The 21,827-nt window shown below is 46.4% G+C and overlaps 1 protein-coding gene across 2 annotated transcripts in view; it reads right to left on the minus strand.

Annotated features, from left to right (window-relative positions):
* FNIP2 (folliculin interacting protein 2) overlaps positions 1-21,827 on the minus strand; it is a 136,196-nt gene that overhangs the window by 58,494 nt on the left and 55,875 nt on the right. For both annotated transcript variants that reach the window (XM_056118965.1, XM_056118964.1), the window contains exons 2-5: positions 5,908-6,022; positions 2,112-2,231; positions 247-347; positions 72-143 (exon numbers count right to left, since the gene is read on the minus strand). In XM_056118965.1, coding sequence (XP_055974940.1) covers positions 72-143; positions 247-347; positions 2,112-2,231; positions 5,908-6,022 — 408 coding nt within the window. The remainder of the gene's footprint in view (positions 1-71; positions 144-246; positions 348-2,111; positions 2,232-5,907; positions 6,023-21,827) is intronic.

Here is a 21,827-nt window from a genome sequence, read left to right on the forward strand (position 1 = left end):
AAGCAAAATAAAAGCACTTTAAATAAAAATGAGAGGGGGGATCCCCCACAGGAACAGAATCCCACACTTACTTATTTGTACTCCCACAGAAACTGCCCATTCTAGCAGAGAAGACTTTACTAATCATCAGTTGTGGAGGAGAACTGGGGAAGAAAAAAAAAAGTAGGAGAGATGTAATTTTGGATTGAGGAGGCTACAACTCATTCTACTCCTCACAACCAGTAGAAAAGTGAAGCCCACACTCACCGTATATAATGTATCTTTAAGGTAGAGCCTTTGTAACTCATAGCCACGGAGCCAAACATCATTTCCCCCAGCATATTGACGTCAGAAGCTGGTCTTGTGTACTGGCCAGGGCAAAGAAACCGAAATCAAAGTCAGTATGTTCCCTGAGGAGCCACGGAAAACTCCCACTCATTAATCTCTCGGCTCTGCTTTATCTGAATGGGTAATTCAAAACTATTTCTCAAAGCAGCCATTGATCTTATTACAATCATAATCAACTGTGATGATGGTCTTTATCAGCCAAATTATTATTAACGGGTTCTTCTTCGTGCACAATACAGAGGAGTCTAGCGCTATCGTAATTCATCTTTAATCTAAAGATTCTCATTTATAAACTCGAAAGATTAAACTATGAAAGAAACAGGGTGTACTTGGTACTAAGAATATACCCAGGAAGAAATATGGTTCAGAATTATCTAAGCAGGGCTGGAGAGATAATATAGCAGGTAAGGCTCTTGCCTTGCACACCCCAGCCTGGGTTTGATTCCCTGAATTCCATATGGTCCCCCTGAGCACTGCTAAGAGCAATTCCTGAGTGCTGAGTCAGGAGTAATCCCTGAGCATCGCCATGTGTAACCAAAAATAAAAATTATTCAAGCAGGGGCTAGAGAGATAGCACAGCGGATAGGGTGCTTGCCTTACATGCAGCCGACCTGGGTTCGATTGCTCCATCCCTCTCAGAGAGCCCGGCAAGCTACTGAGAGTATCCCACCCGCAGGGCAGAGCCTGGCAAGCTCCCCATGGCATATTCGATATGTCAAAAACAGTAACAAGTCTCACAATGGAGGTGTTACTAGTGCCTGCTCGAGCAAATCGATGAACAATGGGAGGACAGTGCTACAGTGCATTTCTCAATAACCCTAATCCATACCCTCTAATACCACACACACACACACACACACACACACACACACACACACACCATAAAAAATACTACTAGCCTTCTATCCTTCACAGTCAAGTAAAGTCATGCCATTTCTTTTTCCTTCCTTCTACTTTTAGTTCTCCTAGAATGCCTATAAGCATCCTCACATTCCCCACATCCTCGGAGCTTGTATGACAAAACTGGGAAAATACCTGTTTATTAAATTGGTTCTGACCACAAAGGAAACAAAACACGACGGCTTACCTCATCTGCAGCCAGTTCCTCGTGAGGAATGTCATTATACTGGAAGGCTTCTATTTGTTCGCAGTTTTTATTGAGAGATAAAAGCCCAAATAGAAAAACACTGGGCGTGGGGCACACCCAGTGGTGCGCAGGAGCTCTTCCTGGCTCTGGGCTCAGGAGTGATCAGTGGAGGTGCTGAGGGCACCATAAGTAGTCCTGGGGATCTGAACTGGGAAAGGCAGGACACAAGGCAACCAACCGCCTTCACCCCTGTACTATCCCTTAGGCCCAAAAGTGTGAAAACACTTCAAGGCACATTTATGATCAAAAGGGGATGAATCTAGCGGTACTCCGCAACCTGGGTTCACGCATAGTGATGCTGGGGGAAGGGGTGTGTGTGTGTGTGTGTGTGTGTGTGTGTGTGTGTGTGTGTGTGTGGAGTGGGGGGTGGGGCTAGGGAAGGAACAGGGTACCACCAGGGCCACACTCAGCAATGCAACACACTGGGTGGTGCTGGGCCCGGGTATGCGGCACGTTGACGCCACCCACTGGGGCATGCGCTCTAACCTCTTGGCCCAGCCCCCTGACTCAAGGGCACCTTTTTCCGCCCCAAACTACTTCTCAGCACCCTGCAGGAGCACAGCCTCCAGCCCCCATTCTTCCCCACGGAACATTCTACTAAGCACCCAAAGTGAGCGTGCCCCGCGGGGTACTTTACCTGGTACCGGGGGAGCTGCTCCCGAGCGTGCTGTAGAGATCCCCCGGACCCGTGCGACAAAGAGAGGCTGCCGCTGCTGCTGCCACCCGGGCAGCAGGTGATGGGGACATCCTCGGTTTTCTGGCGGGGACAACAGGGGCCAGGAGAAGCAGTCAGTGTCTGCAAGCCTTTCTCCCCCTGGAATCCCGTGCCAGCCGCACCCCACAGCTGAAGCCCTCTCCCCACACGCCGTGCCCCCCTCCCCCCCACTTTTTAAGAGTAACAATAAAACACGGTTCCTGCAATTCTGGAATATTTGGATGGGGGAAAAAACTCACAGAAGTATATAGACAGAAGGTGCTAGGTTCAAAGTAGATAAAGGAACAAATATGATAACCTCTCAGGGTCTGTACTGCAAACCATAATGCCCCAAAATAGAGAGAGATTATGAGGAACCACGTCTGCCATGGAGGCAGGGGGAGGGTGGGAAGGGGGGGTATGCCAGGGATATTGGTGGTGGGGAATGTGCACTGGTGGAGGGATGGGTTTTTGATCATTGTGTGATTGTAACCCAAACATGAAAGCGTGTAACTATCTCACGGTGACTCAATAAAATTTAAAAAAAAAAAAAGAAGGTGGTAGGTTCCGTTTTAAGCTTTGTTCCCCCAATTAATGACTGAAACTTCATTTGTTAAAAATATATTTTTAAATATATTTTTGTATTTTAATTTATTTTTAGTAATTTATTTATTGGTTTTTCTTTGGGGGGGTGGGGGTTCACACCTAGCAATGTTCAGGGGATTACTCCTGGCTCTGCATTCAGGAATTACTCCTGGCTCTGCATTCAGGAATTACTCCTGGTGGTGCTCAGGGGACCATATGGGATGCTGGGAATCGAACCCAGGTGGGCCGTGTGCCAGGCCAATGCCCTACCCGCTGTACTATCACACCAGACCCACATTTTGTATTTTAATATCAGCAGTGAGATCTAATCTCTGGGCTGTTACAAGCTTGCCAGTCAATGTGCAGAACATTAATCCATAAAAGCCATGAGAAATAAAGTGGCAATCAAGTTGAAATGTCTTACTGCTGGGGGTGGGAGGGCGCACACACCTGGCAGTGCTCAGGGGATGACGTGGTTTCAGGAATTGAACCCAGGGCTCCTGCACATAGAGTCCGTGCTCCAGTCTTTGAGCTTTCCCTAGTCCCTCAAATTTGATTTTTTTTTTAAACCCAGTAAGTAGAACTAAAAATGAAGCAAAGCCGTTCTTTTGGACGGAATGAGTCTGCCCTGCTTTGGAGGTTGGGGGGGGGGGGGGCGGATGGCGGGGAGCAGGATGCTTGGGGTCATGGAGCCATAGCTGCAACTCATCGGTCGGGCGGTGCTGGGAGCGGAATGGGGAATGAGCATGAGGGGCCACTCGCTCTGGCTCTGGGCCGTCATCGCTCTGATCCCAAGCTTGTGTTTTCAGGGACACATGAATGACGCTTCCCTAGCGCTCCTTGACGTGGGGCAGGAAAGGGAAATCACGAGGGCAGCAGGGCAGCAGGAGCCACTGTGCTGTGGCATCCTGAGAGCAAGCCCGAGGTCCCTCACTCTGCACACTGACTTCCGACATGCATAAAGGCACACAGATACGCCTTGGCGACTTCTCGACGTCCTCCTGTACCACCGAGCATCCTGCTCTCCCTCAGAAGCGGCCGGTCCCGCTATACCAAGTTGATTCTGCTGGGAGTCTTACTGGTTTTATTTTGCCGCTCTGGCTTGGAACAACATGAACTTGACCTACAAACTAATCTCACCTCCCCTGCAACAGTATGGCATGGTGGCCCAATGCAAACACCATTTCTTTTAGGCTCCACCAGGCTCCAGGTCTGCTGAGGCAGCGGAGGGCTGAAAATGGTCCAAGGACACAGGAAAAGGCCAAGCACGCTGGCACACAAAGTCACTGCGGCCACAAGGGCCAGCAGGCTGGGCGCTGCCCAGCATCGAGCACTTCCTCCGGGCTCCTGAGATCCAGTTGTGAGTCAGCACAGGCCAGAAACACAGTCTGTCAGGGGTGAGCCACGGGGCGTGGCAGAATCACACATGGCCTGTCAGGGAGGCAAGCGGTGTGAAGCGCACACCTGCCCCACACGCCTCACAGCTGGGGCACAGCTGGCTCCATCTCCATTTCCAGAGAGAGCCTTGGGCAACTCCCAAACTCCCAGCTCCTGGGCTACCCTTTGGTCAAATGAGGTGTTTCTGAGACCACTTATGCCCAGCCTCCAGCATTGTCATAATTCTAGTACTCTGAAGAATCCCATTGCAGTTCCTTTGGGAAATCCATGAGAATTTTCTTTCCCTTCGCTCCTTACTTTTTCCTAGAAGCTCAGGGGTACTCTGGGGTTGGGGGTGGGAAGGGACTGGCCCTTGGAACCATCTGCACAGGCCTTGAGGGAAACAGGAAATGATGCTGGAGATAAAGGTGGAGCCACTTCCTGTCCGGCAAACAAGGGGTCAAGTGCATCTAAAGTCTGATACAAATCTACTACAGAGCCCCACAGGTGATATACCTGAAAAAAATTCTCCTCCCCCGCTGCCAACAAGCCCAACAACTATTGTAATAATTAGCTACTTGGCAGAATTCCACGTAGGGCACTGTGAAATCCGCCCAGCTAAACTGCCTTGAACCAAACAGTTCCTTCCTGGAGAGATGATCCTTATCAAATGAAGGAAAACAGCCCCTTCGTACGAGACAAAGACCGTGGTATAACCCATGCACTGATTTCGCTGTGCACCCCACAAGCTCTCAGATTTTGGTCAGGAGAGGCAACAAGCTACTGGATAGAAAAGGGGGCATCAGTGGCAGTCTCTAATTTGGAGGCATCTAAATAACTATCACCGAGAATGAAAGGTCTAGAGGCCATGATCTGGAAGGATCCTGCCTTGATGGACGCCCTGAAATGTTGGAAGGACTAGACCCAACTTCTCTCCTGACCACATCCCTTACTCTTTCCCATCCTGGCTCCAAAGGATCACCCAGAGCAGCTCTGCTCTCCCCCTGCCCCCCCTGCCTAGCCCCAAGACCCCACAGCCAGTTTTTACCTTCCACCAGGAATTAAAAATAGCAGCTTCCTTGACCTGACAGTTTGAGAAACACTCTCTTTGAGTCACACCCAGCAGCGCATAGGGGCTAATCCTAACTCTGCGCTTAGGAGTGACCCCTGGCGGTACTTGGAGGAATATATGTGGTGCTGGGGATTGGAATGGAGGACGGCAGGATGCAAGGCAAGCACCTAGCCCTGTACAATCCCTCCAGCCTATGAAACGCTCTTTTGGAAGGTGGCAAAGTGTGACAGTATACGAAAGCTCTATGAGTGAGAAAAGTTATTTGATTAACTCGGTGCAGTGTGTTTATTTCTTACTGTGCCTGGGAAACACTGGGCAGAATGGTCTACCGACCACCCTCCATACTAATACATTTTAAAACTTTTATAAATTTTACAGTCCTGTTTTCCCACTACATGGCCCCCAAATCCTACTGAACAGCCTGCAACTCACCGGCAACTTCACCTCTAGTCACAGATATAACAGACTGCTTAGCACCTGGCACTATGACTCACTACGGTCTCACCTGAGCATATTAATAAAAATACATATGAACAGTGGAGGTTAGGAGACAGCCTTTGCTTATGCTTCTTCTGAACCATTCACAGCACCATATGAAATAGCCCAGCGGGAAGATTATGGATGAACTTACTGACTTATTGGTCAGAGAGGTGGTTAAAAGCACAACCAAAAGGCAGAAGCCGCATTTCTTACGGGAGTTCCTACCTCTTCGATCTTGTGGACTGCTTTGGAATCAAACAAGACTTGTCTGCCTCTCCTTTCACAGTCCTGGTAAACGATCAGGCGAATCTCGTTCAGGTCAAACTCCGAACAGGACCAACTGTGGGTGAGGAAGGGAGAGAAGAGTTAAGTTATCTGCAGTGGAAACCCAGAAGTGCATTTCCCAGTTAGTGTGCCTCTCTGGCAGGGAGCAAAACAGAATGGGGGTTGCCAACGACAGCTGATATGCGGCCTTCCAGGGGCCACGAAACAGTCCGGGTCTCTGAGCAAGGCTGTGAAGACTACCTTCAATCACCTTCAATCACCTGTCACCGAAGAGAAAGTTTCTCCTTCCGAAGCCAGTTTGGACAAAGACAGCCATGGAAGGAGCAGAGACAAGCAGAGAGAAAGGAATCTGGAGGTTCACGTTGCAGAGCGGGCACCCTGGGGTGCAGCGGTGCTCAAGCCTCTGCCACTGAGCAGGGAAGCATCGGAGGCATCAGCACCTTCTCTCCTCACCCATCTGCCCATGCGCCAGCCAAATAGAGAGGGTATCTGTCTCCAAAGGTATCATTGTCCTCTACTAGTCTCTATTTATCTTCCTCTGATGGAGAAGTTTTTGACAACCGACCACTTAAGCTTAGTATGCCTACGTTGCTAAAAATGATTAGCAAAGGCAAAGGAAGCAAATCTTCCTCCTCAGAAAACCAAAAGCTAGGGCCTCGAATGATAGCACAGCAGGTAGGGCATTTGCCTTGCACACAGCCGACCTGGGTTTGATTCCCAGCATCCCATATGGTCCTCTGAGCATCACCAGGGGTAATTACTGAGTGCAGAGCCAGGAGTAACCCCTGTGCATCGCCGGGTGTGACCCAAAAAGAAAAAAAAAAGCAAAAACTAAAAGCTACTGGGATGAAATGGCTCTAAACATGGATCTATTCCTTTTGAGGGGGTGGGGAGTATACCCAACAGTGCTCAGGGCTGATTCCTAGCTTTGTTCTCGGGATCATTCCTGGTGGGGTTTGGGGAACCATATGGGGTGCCACTGATCGATTCTGGGTTGGCCGTGTGCAAGGAAACTGCCCAACACACTATCTCTCCCGGGCGGCAAAGCCTGGCAAGCTACCCGTGATGTATTCAATATGCCAAACACAGTAACAACAAGTCTCAAAAATGGAGATGTTACTGGGCCCGCTCAAGCAAATCGATGAACAACGGGAGGACAGTGACAGTGTGACTATCTCTCCAGGCCCATATCTGTTCTCAGTCACCTAAGACCACAGCAAAGCCTACTCTTAAGACCACAAAAAAGGGACCGGAGCAACAGTACAGTGGGTAAGACATTTACCTTGCACGCAGCCAACCCAGGTTTGATCCCCAGCATCTTATATGGTCCCCCAAGCACTGCCAGGAGAAATTTCCTGAGCGTAGAGCCAGGAAGAACCCCTGAGCATTGCTGGGGGTGACACAAAAGGAAAAAATAAAAGAACACAAAAAAGGTATCAGTTAGCGGAAGGTGCAGGAGAGGGGACTGGAGATGGCAGAAACGGTGATCCACTGAACAAGAAGGGGCTGAGAATTCAGGGCTGGGTGTGGGGAGGGCAGTGCCCACTGGGAAGGGGTAAAGAGGGACTCCCCAAATCCACGGTGTATCGCAAACCAAGAAGCTAATAAAAACCCTCATTAAAAGAGAGCACAGACTTGCTCCCCGAGTACCAAATGAAACCAGAGCGCCTGCCCGGGGCAAATGTTCTGCTGGGGCTGTGGCCAGTTATTAGCCTCTAAAATACACCCGGCCCATATTTGGAGAGTCCGCAGCACCCCAGGCCCCAGAGTGAAGGCCAGGGCTACAGCAGCTGGTCAGCTGAGAAGAACTTGGTGCCTGTCCATGCCAAGGATGCAGTTTAATGGGAGAGGGCGAGAGGCAGGCAGGGAAGGTAGGCCGGGGTACAGCGGGGAAATGGAACAGGCTCTCCACGTTTCCGAGTGCCACCAGGCGGCCCTGGGAGGTCAGAGCCATCGGCCCTGCAAGCATGAGGCTCCGAGTCTGATCCTCGCCGGCACTCATGAGCCCAAGCTCAATCTGCTGGCACTGACCTTTGGGATCTCTGGCAAGGTGCAACCAAGGGTGAGTGACCCACCCCTCACCTCTCCACCCACTCCCCAGCCTGGCCCTGCAGCAACAAAGAGGGAAGGGGAAACAAAAACAAATTTGAAAAGCAACATTAAAAAAAAAACCAACAAACAACTCTCTGGCTGCTCTGGAAGGGAAACTGGGACAGAACACGGGACTGCGGGTGGCAGGAAGACGGAATCAAGTTAAATATGCAAGTTCAGGCCCTCAAAGCCAGGGCACAAGGTGCAGGAGCACATAAGCAGAAGAATAGGGTTTGTTCCCCAGGAATGGATGCCCCACGCCAGGCCGCTCCCCCACACCCCCAATGCAGCACCACTGGGAGGAGATGCTGAGCATTACTGGGTATATGGCCCCCGAAAACATGCAAAAACAAACAAAAAAAACCACAAAAAATAATAAGGAAACCCATGACTTGAAAGTTCACAAGGGGGGCTGGAGTCATAGCACAGCGGGTAGGGCGTTTGCCTTGCATGCGACCGACACGGGTTCGATTCCCATATGGTCCCCTGAGCACCGCCAGGGGTAATTCCTGAGTGCAGAGCCAGGAGTGACCCCTGAGCATTGCCAGGTGTGACCCTAAAAGAATCAAAAAAGAAAGTTCACAAGATAGAGACTGAGGCAGGGGTGGAGGGAGGGCTGTGTACGAGGGGTGCTCTGGGGTCAGAATTACTAAGATTTCGAGGTATGCTGGAGAGGCACTGATGCAAAAGGGAGGCCAGCTGCTCAAAGAATGCTCAGGGAAAGATGGGGGCTGAAGTGCAGATGGACGGATGGACAGCCAGACTAACAAATGCCCCACGTGAAATTAAGTCCAGTGGAAGCGAATTCACACATAGGCATTCAGAGCCAAGCGCCAGGAGCTTCCTGTTCCTTTCTTCCAATCCGCACAAGGAGAATGTTAACAACAATCTCACAAATGGCCAGGGGGATTCTGTATGGTCGGTGACTTCCACAGAGCATGCTACACTTCCGTGCTGTACTACTGGAAACTGCCTGGTACATTTATTTTTCTCTCTCTCTCTCTTGCCAGTGGTAGCCAATAACCAAATGTGGATTGCGGGTCCTTTTCCTTTTCAGGCAGTGCTGGTTAATAATGAGCATGTTCTTTTAGGGTAACAGATTTGTTTTTCTTAAATCCCTGTGCCAGAAAATATAAAGTTCTGGGTGTACCTTCTCTGACTTAACAAATTGTTCTGGGCCACCACACGCTGCATCCGTTCCTCCCGATTTTGATAATGATGGGGTAAGTTTATTTTGGAAGTCACTTTTCCTTTCTGCTGGCTTCAGAGGTGCAGCTCACGTTCATGCCAGGTTCAGGGATACAGCACGTGACCCCCTAGCAAGGCTGAGAGCCAGTCCCCAGATGTGAGTGGCTCGTCAGGGTAACTCTTAAGCTGCTGGTTATTTTTCTGGAGGACAGCAGAGGGAGGGAATGGAATAAGACCAACCCCTGAGGGCCAGAGGAGACAGCTGTTTCTAAGTGAGTACCAGCCCTGGAGTTAGGTTTTCTGCTGATTACGAAGCCCCCCCCCCCCCAAAGACCAGGAATCCACATCACATAGGGTCACTGAAAGCCCTCTGAAACGATCAAAAGTGAGCACAGAGTCTGACGTTATTCAAAGTGAAAAGGCAACGAAGATCTCATTCCTTGTGCTTTCAAACTATTTTTTCCCACCAATTTTTTTACTGAAACAGCATAGTTATTTACAAAACAGGGTGCTGAGCTCTATTTTGTGGGGGGAAACAGGAAGGATGGTGCTGGAGATCAAACTCCGATGGTCATTAACAACCTTCCCTTTACTTTTCTGGTTTGGGGGCCACTCCCAGTATGGTCCTTCGGGAAGGGCGTGGGGTGGTGGGAGAGAGTTCTTGGTGGTACCGAGGACACCACACACTGCCAGGGACAGAATGTAGGTCTTCCACATACAGAGCATTAGCTCCAGACCTTTGAGTAATCTCCCTGACCTCAAAAAAATTCTTTTGTGGTCTCTCTTGCTATTCTCATAAAAAACATATTCTCTATGTTATTATAATATAGATCTGGTTACTACAGAGTCAAGGTTTAGAGTTTGATGTAAAGTTACAGCATTTTCACCACCACTAAGCTGGAAAATCTATAAGAAAGGGATGCATTTTTAAGAATCAAATAATCTCTCAAGACTAATTCAGGAGGAATGAGAAAATCTGAACAGGCCATCATGAATAAGGAAATTAAAACATTAGTTAAAAATCTCAACAGAACAGCTCAGATCCAGATGGGTTCATTAGTGAGTTCTACCAAACCTTCAAAGAAGACTTTCTCCCCTATTATTCAATGTAGTGTTGGAAGCCCTCGCCAACAGCCATTGAGAAAGACAAAGAAATCATAAGCACGCAAATGGAAAAGAAGTTAAACAATCACTACTTGCAGATGATATGATAACATGCATAAAAGATCCTGTAGACCATTAGAAACTCTTAGAAACAATGAACCAATATAGTTAAATAGCAGGCTATAAAACCAATACACAAAAAAAATTTGCTGCATTTCTATATGCAAACAATGAACTAGAAGGAAAATAATCAAGACCATGACATTTAAAATTGTGTCCACTAAGGGGGCGTTTCGGTCCGCCCTTCACGCCCTACCGAGGCCACCAGTTGCCCCCCACTAGCGGCTCTCCAGCACGGCCATGACTCCAGAGCACAGAAACCAATTTCTTAACTATCTGACTTTCAGTATAAATACTTCCAGGGTCAATAAGTAAAATAGCAGAAATCCAAAACCAACATTTAATTCTTGAACCCAGCTGTAGAAAGCAAATCACGTCACAATGCTTTTTCAGCATGTCTGATTTGGGGGGGGGGGTAAACTCTAAATAATAGTGGTGAATCTTTTATTGAAACAATGAATCTAATCAAAGCAGATAGAGTGTTAACTAGAATTCATCTGCCCCACAGGGACTGGGAGGGGTGGGGGGTGGGGTTTTATTGGGGTTCTTCATGGTAAAAAAAAAAGTATTGGTAAAGGGAAATGTGTTTGATATTTGCATGACTGAGACCTAAACCTGAAAGCTTTGTAACCTTTCCCACGGTGATTCAATAAATAAATAAAAAAAAAATTGTGTCCACAGAGGTCAGGATACAGTACAGTAGTTAGCACAGGAGAGTAGCCTAGCATGGACCCAACCCTGGCTCAATCCTCAGCACCATGTGGTCCCTTACAGAGCATCAGCACATTCTGCCCTGCAGGGCCCTGAGGACCATGGACCAGGGCCCTAGGACCGGGCATGGTCCTAGATGCCTTGAGCAGAGTGGCCTGGGTATCACAGGGTTGAAAAAGCATGGCATCTTTGGGCCCTTGCATTGAACCACCAGCTTTCTTGGCCATGAGTCACTGGTGAGCCCCAAGGCCTCTTGAGTAAGGCCTGAGAGCCCCCCATTTCCCTGAATAATGTCCAATTCTTTATTGTTTAGAGGCAACATGGTACGATGGCAACATAGCATCAACCTATCTAGAAGGGTTAAAATTTAATAATGATCATAACACCTTGTTAAATGTTTCATGTTCTTTTTTTTAATATATAAAAAAAATGTGGATTAAGAAGAGCACATGCTTTGCATGCGGGAGGCCCTGGGCTTGATCCCTGGTACCACATGGTCCCCAAGCACCACAATGTCACCCCACGAGCAACAACAATAAAAATTAGAGGACACGTATGTCCGATGAAGTATTTCTACCCAAATACTTTTTTAAAGTATTTTATAAAATATGAGAAAGGGCTATTACCCTTCTTTTGTGTGAATAATGATTTTAACATCCATATAAGTTTGACATTCACCTTCACTAATATTTGCAGAGGAAATTACAATGGAATAATTTAGCAAAGTTACTATGGGCAGGATAAAGGGGATTAAATGAGTAGCTTCTGAATGAGGCAAAACTGGAATCAAATCTCAGCTCTGTCTCCCATTGGATGTACATTCTCGAGAAATGTCCCCCAAAGATCCCTGGTAGGGACCTTTGTAAAGATGAAAGAAAATGGTCCATGGAAATCTCCGAGTACACTATCAACTCCTTTCCCGACCACCATCCACTCCCACCACTAGGTCCTTCTTGTTCACATTCGCTTTAACATTCAATCAATAATTATCGTGGTGCTTCTACCACATTAGTTCCTGGTACTTCATCGACATGATTCAAAGATGAATGAATAACAAGCTTGGGCGTTTTGCCTTAAAATACCTTGACTCTTGACTCTTTAGAGAAATGCATTATGACTATTTATTACTTTGCTTTTGTTGAAAGGGAACATTAAGAGACATGATCAGCTGTAATAATCTGAAGTACAAAAAAAAAGGATATGTTCATTTTTTTTATCATGAAATGTAAACCAAATTGGCTCGATGGGCTCCTTCTAGTGTGTGTACCTACTTGTTTGCATTGTTCTTTTGTTATTTGTTTGTTTGTTTTTTGTGTGTGCTAAGGATTGAACCCAAGACTCCACGCAAGCAAAACAAGTGCTCTACCATTGAGCTTCACATCCCTGGCCCTACTTTTTACTTTCAAAATCCCATATTGCCAAGATTTATATGGTTAGTATTAATATCAGGTCTTATTTCGAAAACTACTCAGCAACAGTGGGAAACAGTGATTAGTTCAAAACTACCTGAAAGACTGACAAGCAATAATTGCAACTCTCTCAAGTACTCAATATAGAATTTGCCTGAAAACGTGTACGAGAATGTTTGGGGGCCGAATCAGGTCTCCCTCCCATTCCCACCACTCAATTTATGTCCCAGTCCTATCTTCTAGTACCTATGAATACGGATGAATACAAATTTGTTGAGGAATGATCTTTGCTGACATAATCAAGTTAAGATGAAGTCATAAGATTAAGATGAGCCTTAACCCAGTTGCTGGTGTCTTCACAAGAGGAAGAAATCTGGAGACAGACACAGAAAAGACAGTCAATGCTGAGAAAGGCAGAAGTTATGCCACTGCAAGATATAGAAAGTCAAGGACTTCTGGCACAGAGGGGGTTACAATAAGTCAGTGATCTCTGAATCCCTATGCTCATGGGACTAACTCCAGGAAAACAAGATGAACAGATCTAGTGCAGAAAGCAGGGTGCTAGAGCAATAGTACAGCGGGTAGGGCATTTGTCTTGCACGCGGCAGAGCCGGGTTTGATTCCCAGCATCCCATATGATCCCCTGAGCACCACCAGGAGTAATTTCCTGAGTGAAGAGCCAGAAGTAACCCCTGAGCATCCCCAGGTGTGACCCCCCAAAAAAAGCCGTCCCCCCACAAAAAAGGAAAGCAAAATACATTCCTGGAAGAGGCAATATTTAAATAAAGTTAGAAATATTGCAAGGATTAGGCACATGATGAGGAATAGCAAAAGAGAGTCACTCTCCAAACAGAAAACGTCAAGTGATACAAGCTCAAAGTCTTGAGTGGCTGGAATACATCTACTACAGAGGACTGACAGAGACAACGAGGCTTAAGATAACTTGGATTCAACTTAGCTGAAGGGGATCTTGAATGATGTGCAAAAGAAGACACACTTGTTCTTTAGTGTGCTGTGGGGCCAATCCTCACTTTCTGAGAAAATAAATGGCATGATCGGACCTGTGCTTTCGAAGAAAACTAAAATGGTTTGAGAAAAACATTTTCAGGATAGAGAGGCAGAAATGACTTGCACACTCATGGTTTCCTTAGTTATGGCCAACAAGGAAGAGAGCAGGAAGTGTTCAGTCTATAGGCTGGTTGATAGCTGCTAGGTCCTCCAAGGCCTTTTCAAGTTCTTGGTGTCTGACTCCTTCCGGAATTGAACTCTTATAGGCATCAGCTAAAAGTGGGCCCAAGTCAGCCTGTGGTGAAGCATGACGTTACGGAAAACACACTTCAAACAAGCTACCGAGAGTATCCCACCCTCACAGCAAAGCCTGGCAAGCTATCTAAGACGTATTCGATATGCCAAAAACAGTAACAACAAGTCTCACAATAGAGACATTACTAGTGCCCGCTCAAGCAAATTGATGAACAACGGGAGGACAGTGCTATAGTGCGGTGCTTCTTACAAAGAAAAGCCTTGTCATCGAAAGAGTAGCTTATATGAACAGTTTAAAGAGTAGTCTTTGTGACCCAGGAACACGAGTGTTCAAAAGTTAGGTATGATTTAGAACATTAGGGCCCCAGAGATGGTAAAATGGAATAGAAAATCAAAACCAGAAGCAATGATCACCGGTTCATTTCACAAGGCGCTCCTGAGCACTTCACCATAGTAAGCAATCCTCTAGATACTGGGTTGCAGCAAGGAACAAATTATAATTTCTATGAAATTTACTGTATTTATGATGATTTTGCCCAGACTCTCTTCAGCTCTATTTTATTTCCATGCTTCCTGCCAATTCCAACCACTTCTCTTCCCTCTCTCAAAAAGGTTTCCAAACACAAATAAGAATCCTTTAAAAGGATCTGCTTAGTAGCAGTGAGGAGTTCTTTATGATTATAACCTGAAAATAAAGGAAGGCTGGGGGTGGGAAGAAAGGGAAAATTATGCCTGAGATTGCAATTAGAGTTCACCATGCCAACAACAATGCAAGTTCCCACCAGCAACCAGTTACATTCACCAAGAAAACAGATTTTGAATTCACTTACTTTTTGCTAGATTTACTGACCTAGCAACGTTGCAGGAAAAGCAATTGCTAATTAGTGAACTTTGTTTTCTTTCCTTATTTCATAAAAGTACAGCCTTAGCTACACGGAATGCCTGGTTTTGCTTCATAGTTCATTATAATGAATTGCTATGCTATGCTATGGTCAAGAGTATTCTTTTTAGGGCTGGAGCAATAGCACAGTGGGTAGGGCGTTTCCTTGCACGCGGTCGACCCAGGTTCGATTCCCAGCATCCCATATGGTCCTCTGAGCACCGCCAGGAGTAATTCCAGGAGCACAGAGCCAGGTGTGACCCAAAAAAGCAAAAAAAAAAAAAAGACAAAGAAAAACAAAAGTATTCTTTTAAGTTTTTATTCTCCTCCCCCACCCTCGCCTCACAAACACTTTATTTAAATACTGTGGTTTACAAAGTTGTTCTCAATGATCTATTCCAGCGGTCATCACACCACCATTGTCACCCTGCCTCCACCACTATCTCCATTTTCCCAAGCACCCCTTAATCTTACCCCTGTAGCAGGCCCACAATAATTTACTTTATATTGCTTGTAAACACTAAAAGGCTAACTGAATGATTTAAAAAAAAAAAATCAGTAGAAGAAAATTTGTGAAAATTGTTGTATCTTATCATGGGGACATTAAGTCGTTGTTGTTACAAGTTAAGCCTTTTGTGTTAATGTTTCTGCTAGTCCAGACTGGTTGACTTCTTTGTAACATGCCATCGGGGTCTGGTGCTCTATGCCTGGGATGCCGGTGTTGTAGAGTTTAAATATGTCACACAGCCACAAATGTGGCCTTGAGCTCCAGAAAATTCAGAATATTTAACTGGCAGTCAGGCCAGAGAGACGACGGTGGCTTTGGGGTGCAGGAAAAGCTGCCCAGGCTTTGTTTGGGCAGGAGCTGGATGCCCCCTCCCAGATCACCCTGAAGGTAGGAGTCACTTGATCACTTGACATCCCGTTACTCCTCGATTTGCTCAAGCGGGTACCAGTAATGTCTCCATTCGTCCCTGCAGGGTGCTAGCTAGTGTAGCCCAATGGTATCTGCTCACTTCAGGAACACTAAGAGCCTTAAACCGATCTTTCAGGGTCTTGACAAAGAAGTCTGATCATCTCGTAGGTGAGCGGCCATGTGATCTTTTGACGTCCTGCGAATTCCAGTTGGTTATGGCTCTAGTCTAGCAGTCGTCTCCAAATCACATTACGTGCCCAGCCCAATGGGGACCCGGAAACAAAGATCCTCTGCCTGCTTCCACCAACCTCCAGCAACCCAGGGATCACACCCAGAAGACCCACCCTGCCGGAACCAGATACCTCATCTGCCAACCTCTACTACCTCCACTACCCAGCTGCCACCACGCTCCAAGCCGCTTTCCGGATCACCGCGCAACACATCATAAGACACTTAACACCCATTTTTTATTATTACTGCACCATATTTGATGGGGTTCAGATATAGTTTGAACCATGGGAACACCTGCAAGGGCGATTAGAGGCCGCCCTAAAAGCCTCTATCTCTCTCGGAGAGCCCAGCAAACTACCGAGAGTATCCCGCCCGCAGAGCCTGGCAAGCTATCCGTGGCGTATTCGTAAATACCAAAAACAGTAAATAAAATGGGTTTCATTCCCCTGACCCTGAAAGAGCCCCCAAGACGGCAGTGTTAAGAAGGAAGTAGGAGTATAGTTTTTAAATAGTGCATAAGGATTCTAATTCTCATAAGAAGCTTTCACTACATAATGCTGCTAAAAGAATCATTTTAAAAGATTCCAACGGAAGAAACCACTAAGTAAGTGATGGTTGGAGGGATTGCCTGGGATGGGAGATGTGTACTGAAAGTAGAACACGTACCAAACATCGTGGCCTCATGGTAGCTGTATTGCAAAACATAACGCCCCAAATTAGAGAGTAAGAAGGATTGTACCTGCCACAGAGGCAGGGAGTGGGATGGGTGGGGGTAGCAGGACACTGGGAACATTCGTGGTGGAAAATGTGCACTGGTGGAGGGTCGGGTACCCAGTCATTGTATGACTGAAACATAATCATGCAAGTATGTAACTGTATCTCACAGTAATCCAATAAAACTTATTTTAAAAAAAAAGATTCCAACTAAAAGTACCCCACTATTATTTTAGCTAAAGAAACTTTATTTTTTTATGTGACTTTTTTTTTTATCTTTACGAAGGTATTGGTTTTGTTAAAGAAACGTATGGGATAAAAGAATAAACTATAATCATCAGCATGGTGTGGAAGAAGTATTGTGATCCAATATTGAAGTCCAAAAAACATACTTTTAAGGCCAAAGAGATAAAACAGTGAATGAGGCATTTTCTGTGTACACAGTCCAGCAGGGTTAATCCCCAGTACCACATAGGATCCCCAGAGTCTAACCAGATGTGATCACTGAGTGCTGAGTCAGGAGTAAGCCCTGAGAACACCCAGGTGTGGCCCCAAACCAAAACAAAACAAAAAGAACGCACTCCTGTATTCATTCCCGCCACACCTTCCCCAGCACCCTGCCTGCCCCGGTACCATGAAGATTTGGCTCCTAGTGTTTGAATACTAAAAGTAATCAAATACTTGGAACTACTTTATAAAAATAAAATTAAAGTAAAAGTTAATTTTTTTTTTTTAAATAAAGTTCTCAAAATGTTCAGGTATGTGGAGCCGACATACAGCCAAACCGGTAACTCTCCTATAATTACAGGCCCCAAGATCAACATCTACATGGCTTAGGGAGAACTTGAAGACTGAAGGGGTCGGCACAGACGGGGTGGTATTGAGGCGTGATGCTCAGGACACAGCAGGCCGGAAGGAGCTGCCAGGCCAGACAGCACTAGGAAAGTGCTGACGCCAGGGCCCAGCTTCCAGAATGTGTCCTCTCAGGAAGCACAGGGCAAGAACGAAGGCACCTTTAGAACTTTACACCATAAAGCACAGAGAGAGTCGGGTACCCACGCCTTGAACCTACATCCTAGACACCAGAAGTTCTGGAGTTCTGAATTTTTTTTGAGTCTTCTCGAATCTCACACTACATTGTACACTGCCTCTTTCGGGGTTCTGAGATATAAACCCCCCACCACACACACACACACACACACACACACACACACACCAAACAAATTACTATTTTACTGATCCCAGTTATGAATATTCATGCTAAGTGGGATAGACAAAAAAAAAAAAAACTACAAGCAGCCTCATGTCAGCTCTGGTCTGCTCAGAAATGTTTTCAGGGACTTGGGGATTTGGAAACTGTAAGGTAAGAGCCTGCTGACCAGTTTGCAATACTTCCCAAGGCTGGGGGAAGGTCAAACATTCGGGTCCATCTGCCTCCCTTTTTCGGACCAAACCCAGTCCCTATACAGATGCCCTCAGGTTTGATGCCAGGAAGATTCTAACTTGCAGCTCGCTTCTGCCGCCAAGGAGACAAGGTTGTAATTGGCTCCAGGAACCACACAACCACGTGCTAAAGTCACCTACATCTTTACAGGACACAGTCACACAGGCCGGGGCAAAACAGTCTGAATCATGGCACAGCCTGAGGTCCTAGGAACAATGGAGCAGAAAAAGAGGAAAATAGCACCTCCTTTCTCCTGCGGCCAGGGTCACGGCGGGTGAAACTTTAAGAGCCCGAGTGTCTGTGAGGCTCCTGCCACAGCACCCAGGCCTGCTGCCCTATGTCCAAGGGCTGAGGGCCGGGCTTCCTGGCAGGATCTGGTCTGTTCCGAGGGAGGCGCCTGTGCTCAGCTGCCAACTCTAACACACTGTGGTCCTAAACGAGCTCTTTAATGTGTGCAGAAACTGCCATAAGAGATGACTTCAGTCAGGAACTGAGAGGACACAACCTGAATGCAGGACTCTGCACAACTGTCACCCCCCAACCCTTAGCTCCTCTCCTAGGTCCCTGCCAGCACCCACCACCCCTCGGGCTGGGGCAGGGCCACAGGTCTGAAAGGCTGGAAACCACCTGCATCCTTTGTCAGGCAAGCTTCTGCATGCAGACTTTAGACCGCTCTGAAGAAGAAAGCAAATCCTTTTGAGGCAAAAAGGATGTCACTCCACCACACAAGAAACAGCCCCCTAGCTGGCTTTCTCAGACTGTGCTGTTATTAATAGTTTCTTCCTTTTTCCCTCAAAAAAAAGGAGTTTCAAAATATTGTTATTTACCAAAACAATTCCTTTAATTATTAAAAGAACACTACAGAATATAGGAAGTTGCAGTACCTTGAAGAAAAAAAAAAGAGCTTTACTCGGTGGCCATCATTACACAGATAAAGTAATTCTCTTTTCCTAGAAGTTTCTAAAAGTCAAAAGCATGACCTATATGTAAGATCTTCCATCTGCAAAACGGACTCACCTCAGATTTCTTATAGTGGGTAAGGCACTTGCCTTGCATGTGGCTGCCCCGGGTTCAATTCCTGGCATCCCATATGGTCCCTTGAGCACCACTAGGAGTAATTCCTGAAGGCAGAGCCAGAAGTAACCCTTGCACATCACTGGGTGTGGCCCCCAAATTAAAAAATAAAATAAATCTCCAGAATATACAAAAAAGGAGCTTCACAGGTAATATTCATGCATGCTTTAATAATGTTCACTGAGCTCATTGGTTTATACTCTCTCAGCATAACCTGGAGAGTGCACACACACACACACACACACACACACACACACACACACACTACTACATTCTAGGATTACTGAAATGTGTGAACTCTGATCAAAGTTAGCTTGCAGCAACGAGATTTCAGATCTCTACCAGAAGGTATGAATTCCTCATCTCCTCCCCCAGGGAGGAGAGATATATTACTCAGAGATAAATGCATGAATTTTGGAGTAAACATTCGAGGCAATGCATTATGGACTCATTCCAGATGCAGATGAAGTAATATTTCTCTTTGCCTAGAAGTTTCTAAAAGTCAAAAGCATGACCTATACGTAAGATCTTTCATCTGCAAAATGGACTCCGGTGAGATTTCTATCACTGGCAGACCGTCTACACTGCTGGTCCCAACCGACCACAACATGTGGCCTACATACCAGTAGCCCACACACCTATGTTTGAGTAATCACAGTCACCACGGCTGCACAAAAAAAAAAAAAAACCCTAAGATTTCTCAAACTGCCGTGTCACGTGAAGGGCCACCTCTCTCTGGAAAGCACAGGGAAAGGCCTTTCTTCTGCTGTTTAATACTTATCTGCCCAAACAGGGCTCCATGGCAGAGCCTCTGTCTATCTTGCACAAGAGGCCCTCAGAGGGAGGGAGGAAGGAAGGGGAGAGAAAAGGAATGAGGGCAAAAATGTAAGAGAAAGACAAAAGGAGAGAGAGAACAAAAGGGAATGCCCTGCCACAGAGGTAGGGTGGGATGGGGGGTATGGGGGGTGGGAGGGATACCGGGATCAGTGGTGGTGGAGAATGGGCACTGGTGGAGGGATGGGCACTCAATCATAGTACAATGGAAACCCAAGCACAAAAATTTGTAAGTCTACAACTGTACCTCATGGTGTTTCACTAATAAAAATTTAAGGGAAAAAAATTTTTAAAAATGTAAGAGAAAGAAGCAAGCAAAAAAAAAGAGAGAAAGAGGAAACAAGGAAGGAAGAAAGGAAGCGAGGGAGGGAGGGGAAAAAACTGCCCCTGTAAGGAGCAAGAACAGTGGAGTGATTGCCTCTTGCATGTGTAAGATCCTGGCATTCAAAAATAACAATAAAAATTAAAAAAACAAAACCAAAACCCAGCACCGCGAGGAAAGTAAATTACTGTTCCAGTCAGGTCACCTGGGTTTAAGTCCTCACTCTATGTGAATTAGGCGAGTTACCCGACCATCTGTCCCCTGGTCCCCTAATCTGCAATAGTACTGACCTTGTGTTGAGATTAAATAGAAAGGGCGTGGCCCGCACAGCAGTTAGGGTGCTCTATGTACTTGTAAAACCTTCATGTTGTGTGAATGTTGAACTCTGTGACTATCTCTTGAAAAAAATTGTAAAAAAAACAATGAAACTGATGAATACAACAGGAATACCCCATTAAAAAAAAAAAAACAGAAAACCATCAAAGAATCTATTGTTGCTTTAAGATAAACAACTTAATTACTCTTTGCTTTAAGAGACTTCTTGGTAGCTGAGGCATGAGGCAGTGGGTGAACTCCTACAGGGAAACCACCTTAATGAATTCAAGGCATTCAGACTGTGTGTCACAAATATGTCACTTGGCCTTAGACAATGAATTTTATTGATCTTTCTTCCCAGTATTCATATACCACATTTTCCTGTCTTTCATTCCTTGCTTTCCCAAAGGGCAGGACAAAGTTTCTCTTCTAAGAAAAAAAAAAGTAACCAGGGGCCAGGGAGATAGTACAGCGGGTAAGACACTTGCTGTGTGCCCGACTGGCCCAGGTTTCATCCCCGGCATCCTATATGGTCCCCGGAGCCTCGTCGGGAGTATTTTTTTTTTTACTTTTTGGGTCACCCGGCAAGCTACCGAGAGTATCTCGCCTGCACAGCAAAGCCTGGCAAGCTACCCTGTGACGTATTCGATATGCCAAACACAGTAACAAGTGTCACAGTGGAGATGTTACTGGGCTCGCTCAAGCAAATCAATGAACAACAGGAGGACAGTGACAGGGTCACACCTGGCGATGCACAGGAGTTACTCCTGGCTCTGCACTCAAGAACCACTCCTGGCGGTGCTCAGGGAACCATATCGGATGCCGGGGATCGAACACCAGGGTCGGCTGCTTGCAAGGCAAACTCCCTACCTACTGTACTATCACTCCAGCCGTAGGAGTATTCTTAAGTGCAGAGCCAAGAGTATTCTTTGAGTATCACCAGTTGTGGCCCAAAATCCAAAATTATAAATAATAAAGCAATCACATTTCCCATTTATTAAGCTTCTTCGCAGTGCTGTTACTGCTGCTCTTACACCCCCTCTCAGTAACTCTGGCCACATTGACTGTCTGTTTTGGATGCACAATCACAAAGGGCCTAGAAGACACATCTGCAGAAGGGCGGGGGCTGAGGCAGCCAGAGGTGACAGCAGTTCAGCTCGCACATCAATGATTACCTAAGCACGCAGAGTTGGCCAAACCCTCTCACAGAATTCGCCTGCTCTGACCTTCACAAACGCCAGGTG

The sequence above is a fragment of the Sorex fumeus genome, unplaced genomic scaffold, assembly GCF_029834395.1.
Source record: "Sorex fumeus unplaced genomic scaffold, SorFum_2.1 ptg000039l, whole genome shotgun sequence".
NCBI classification, from domain to species: Eukaryota; Metazoa; Chordata; class Mammalia; order Eulipotyphla; family Soricidae; genus Sorex; species Sorex fumeus.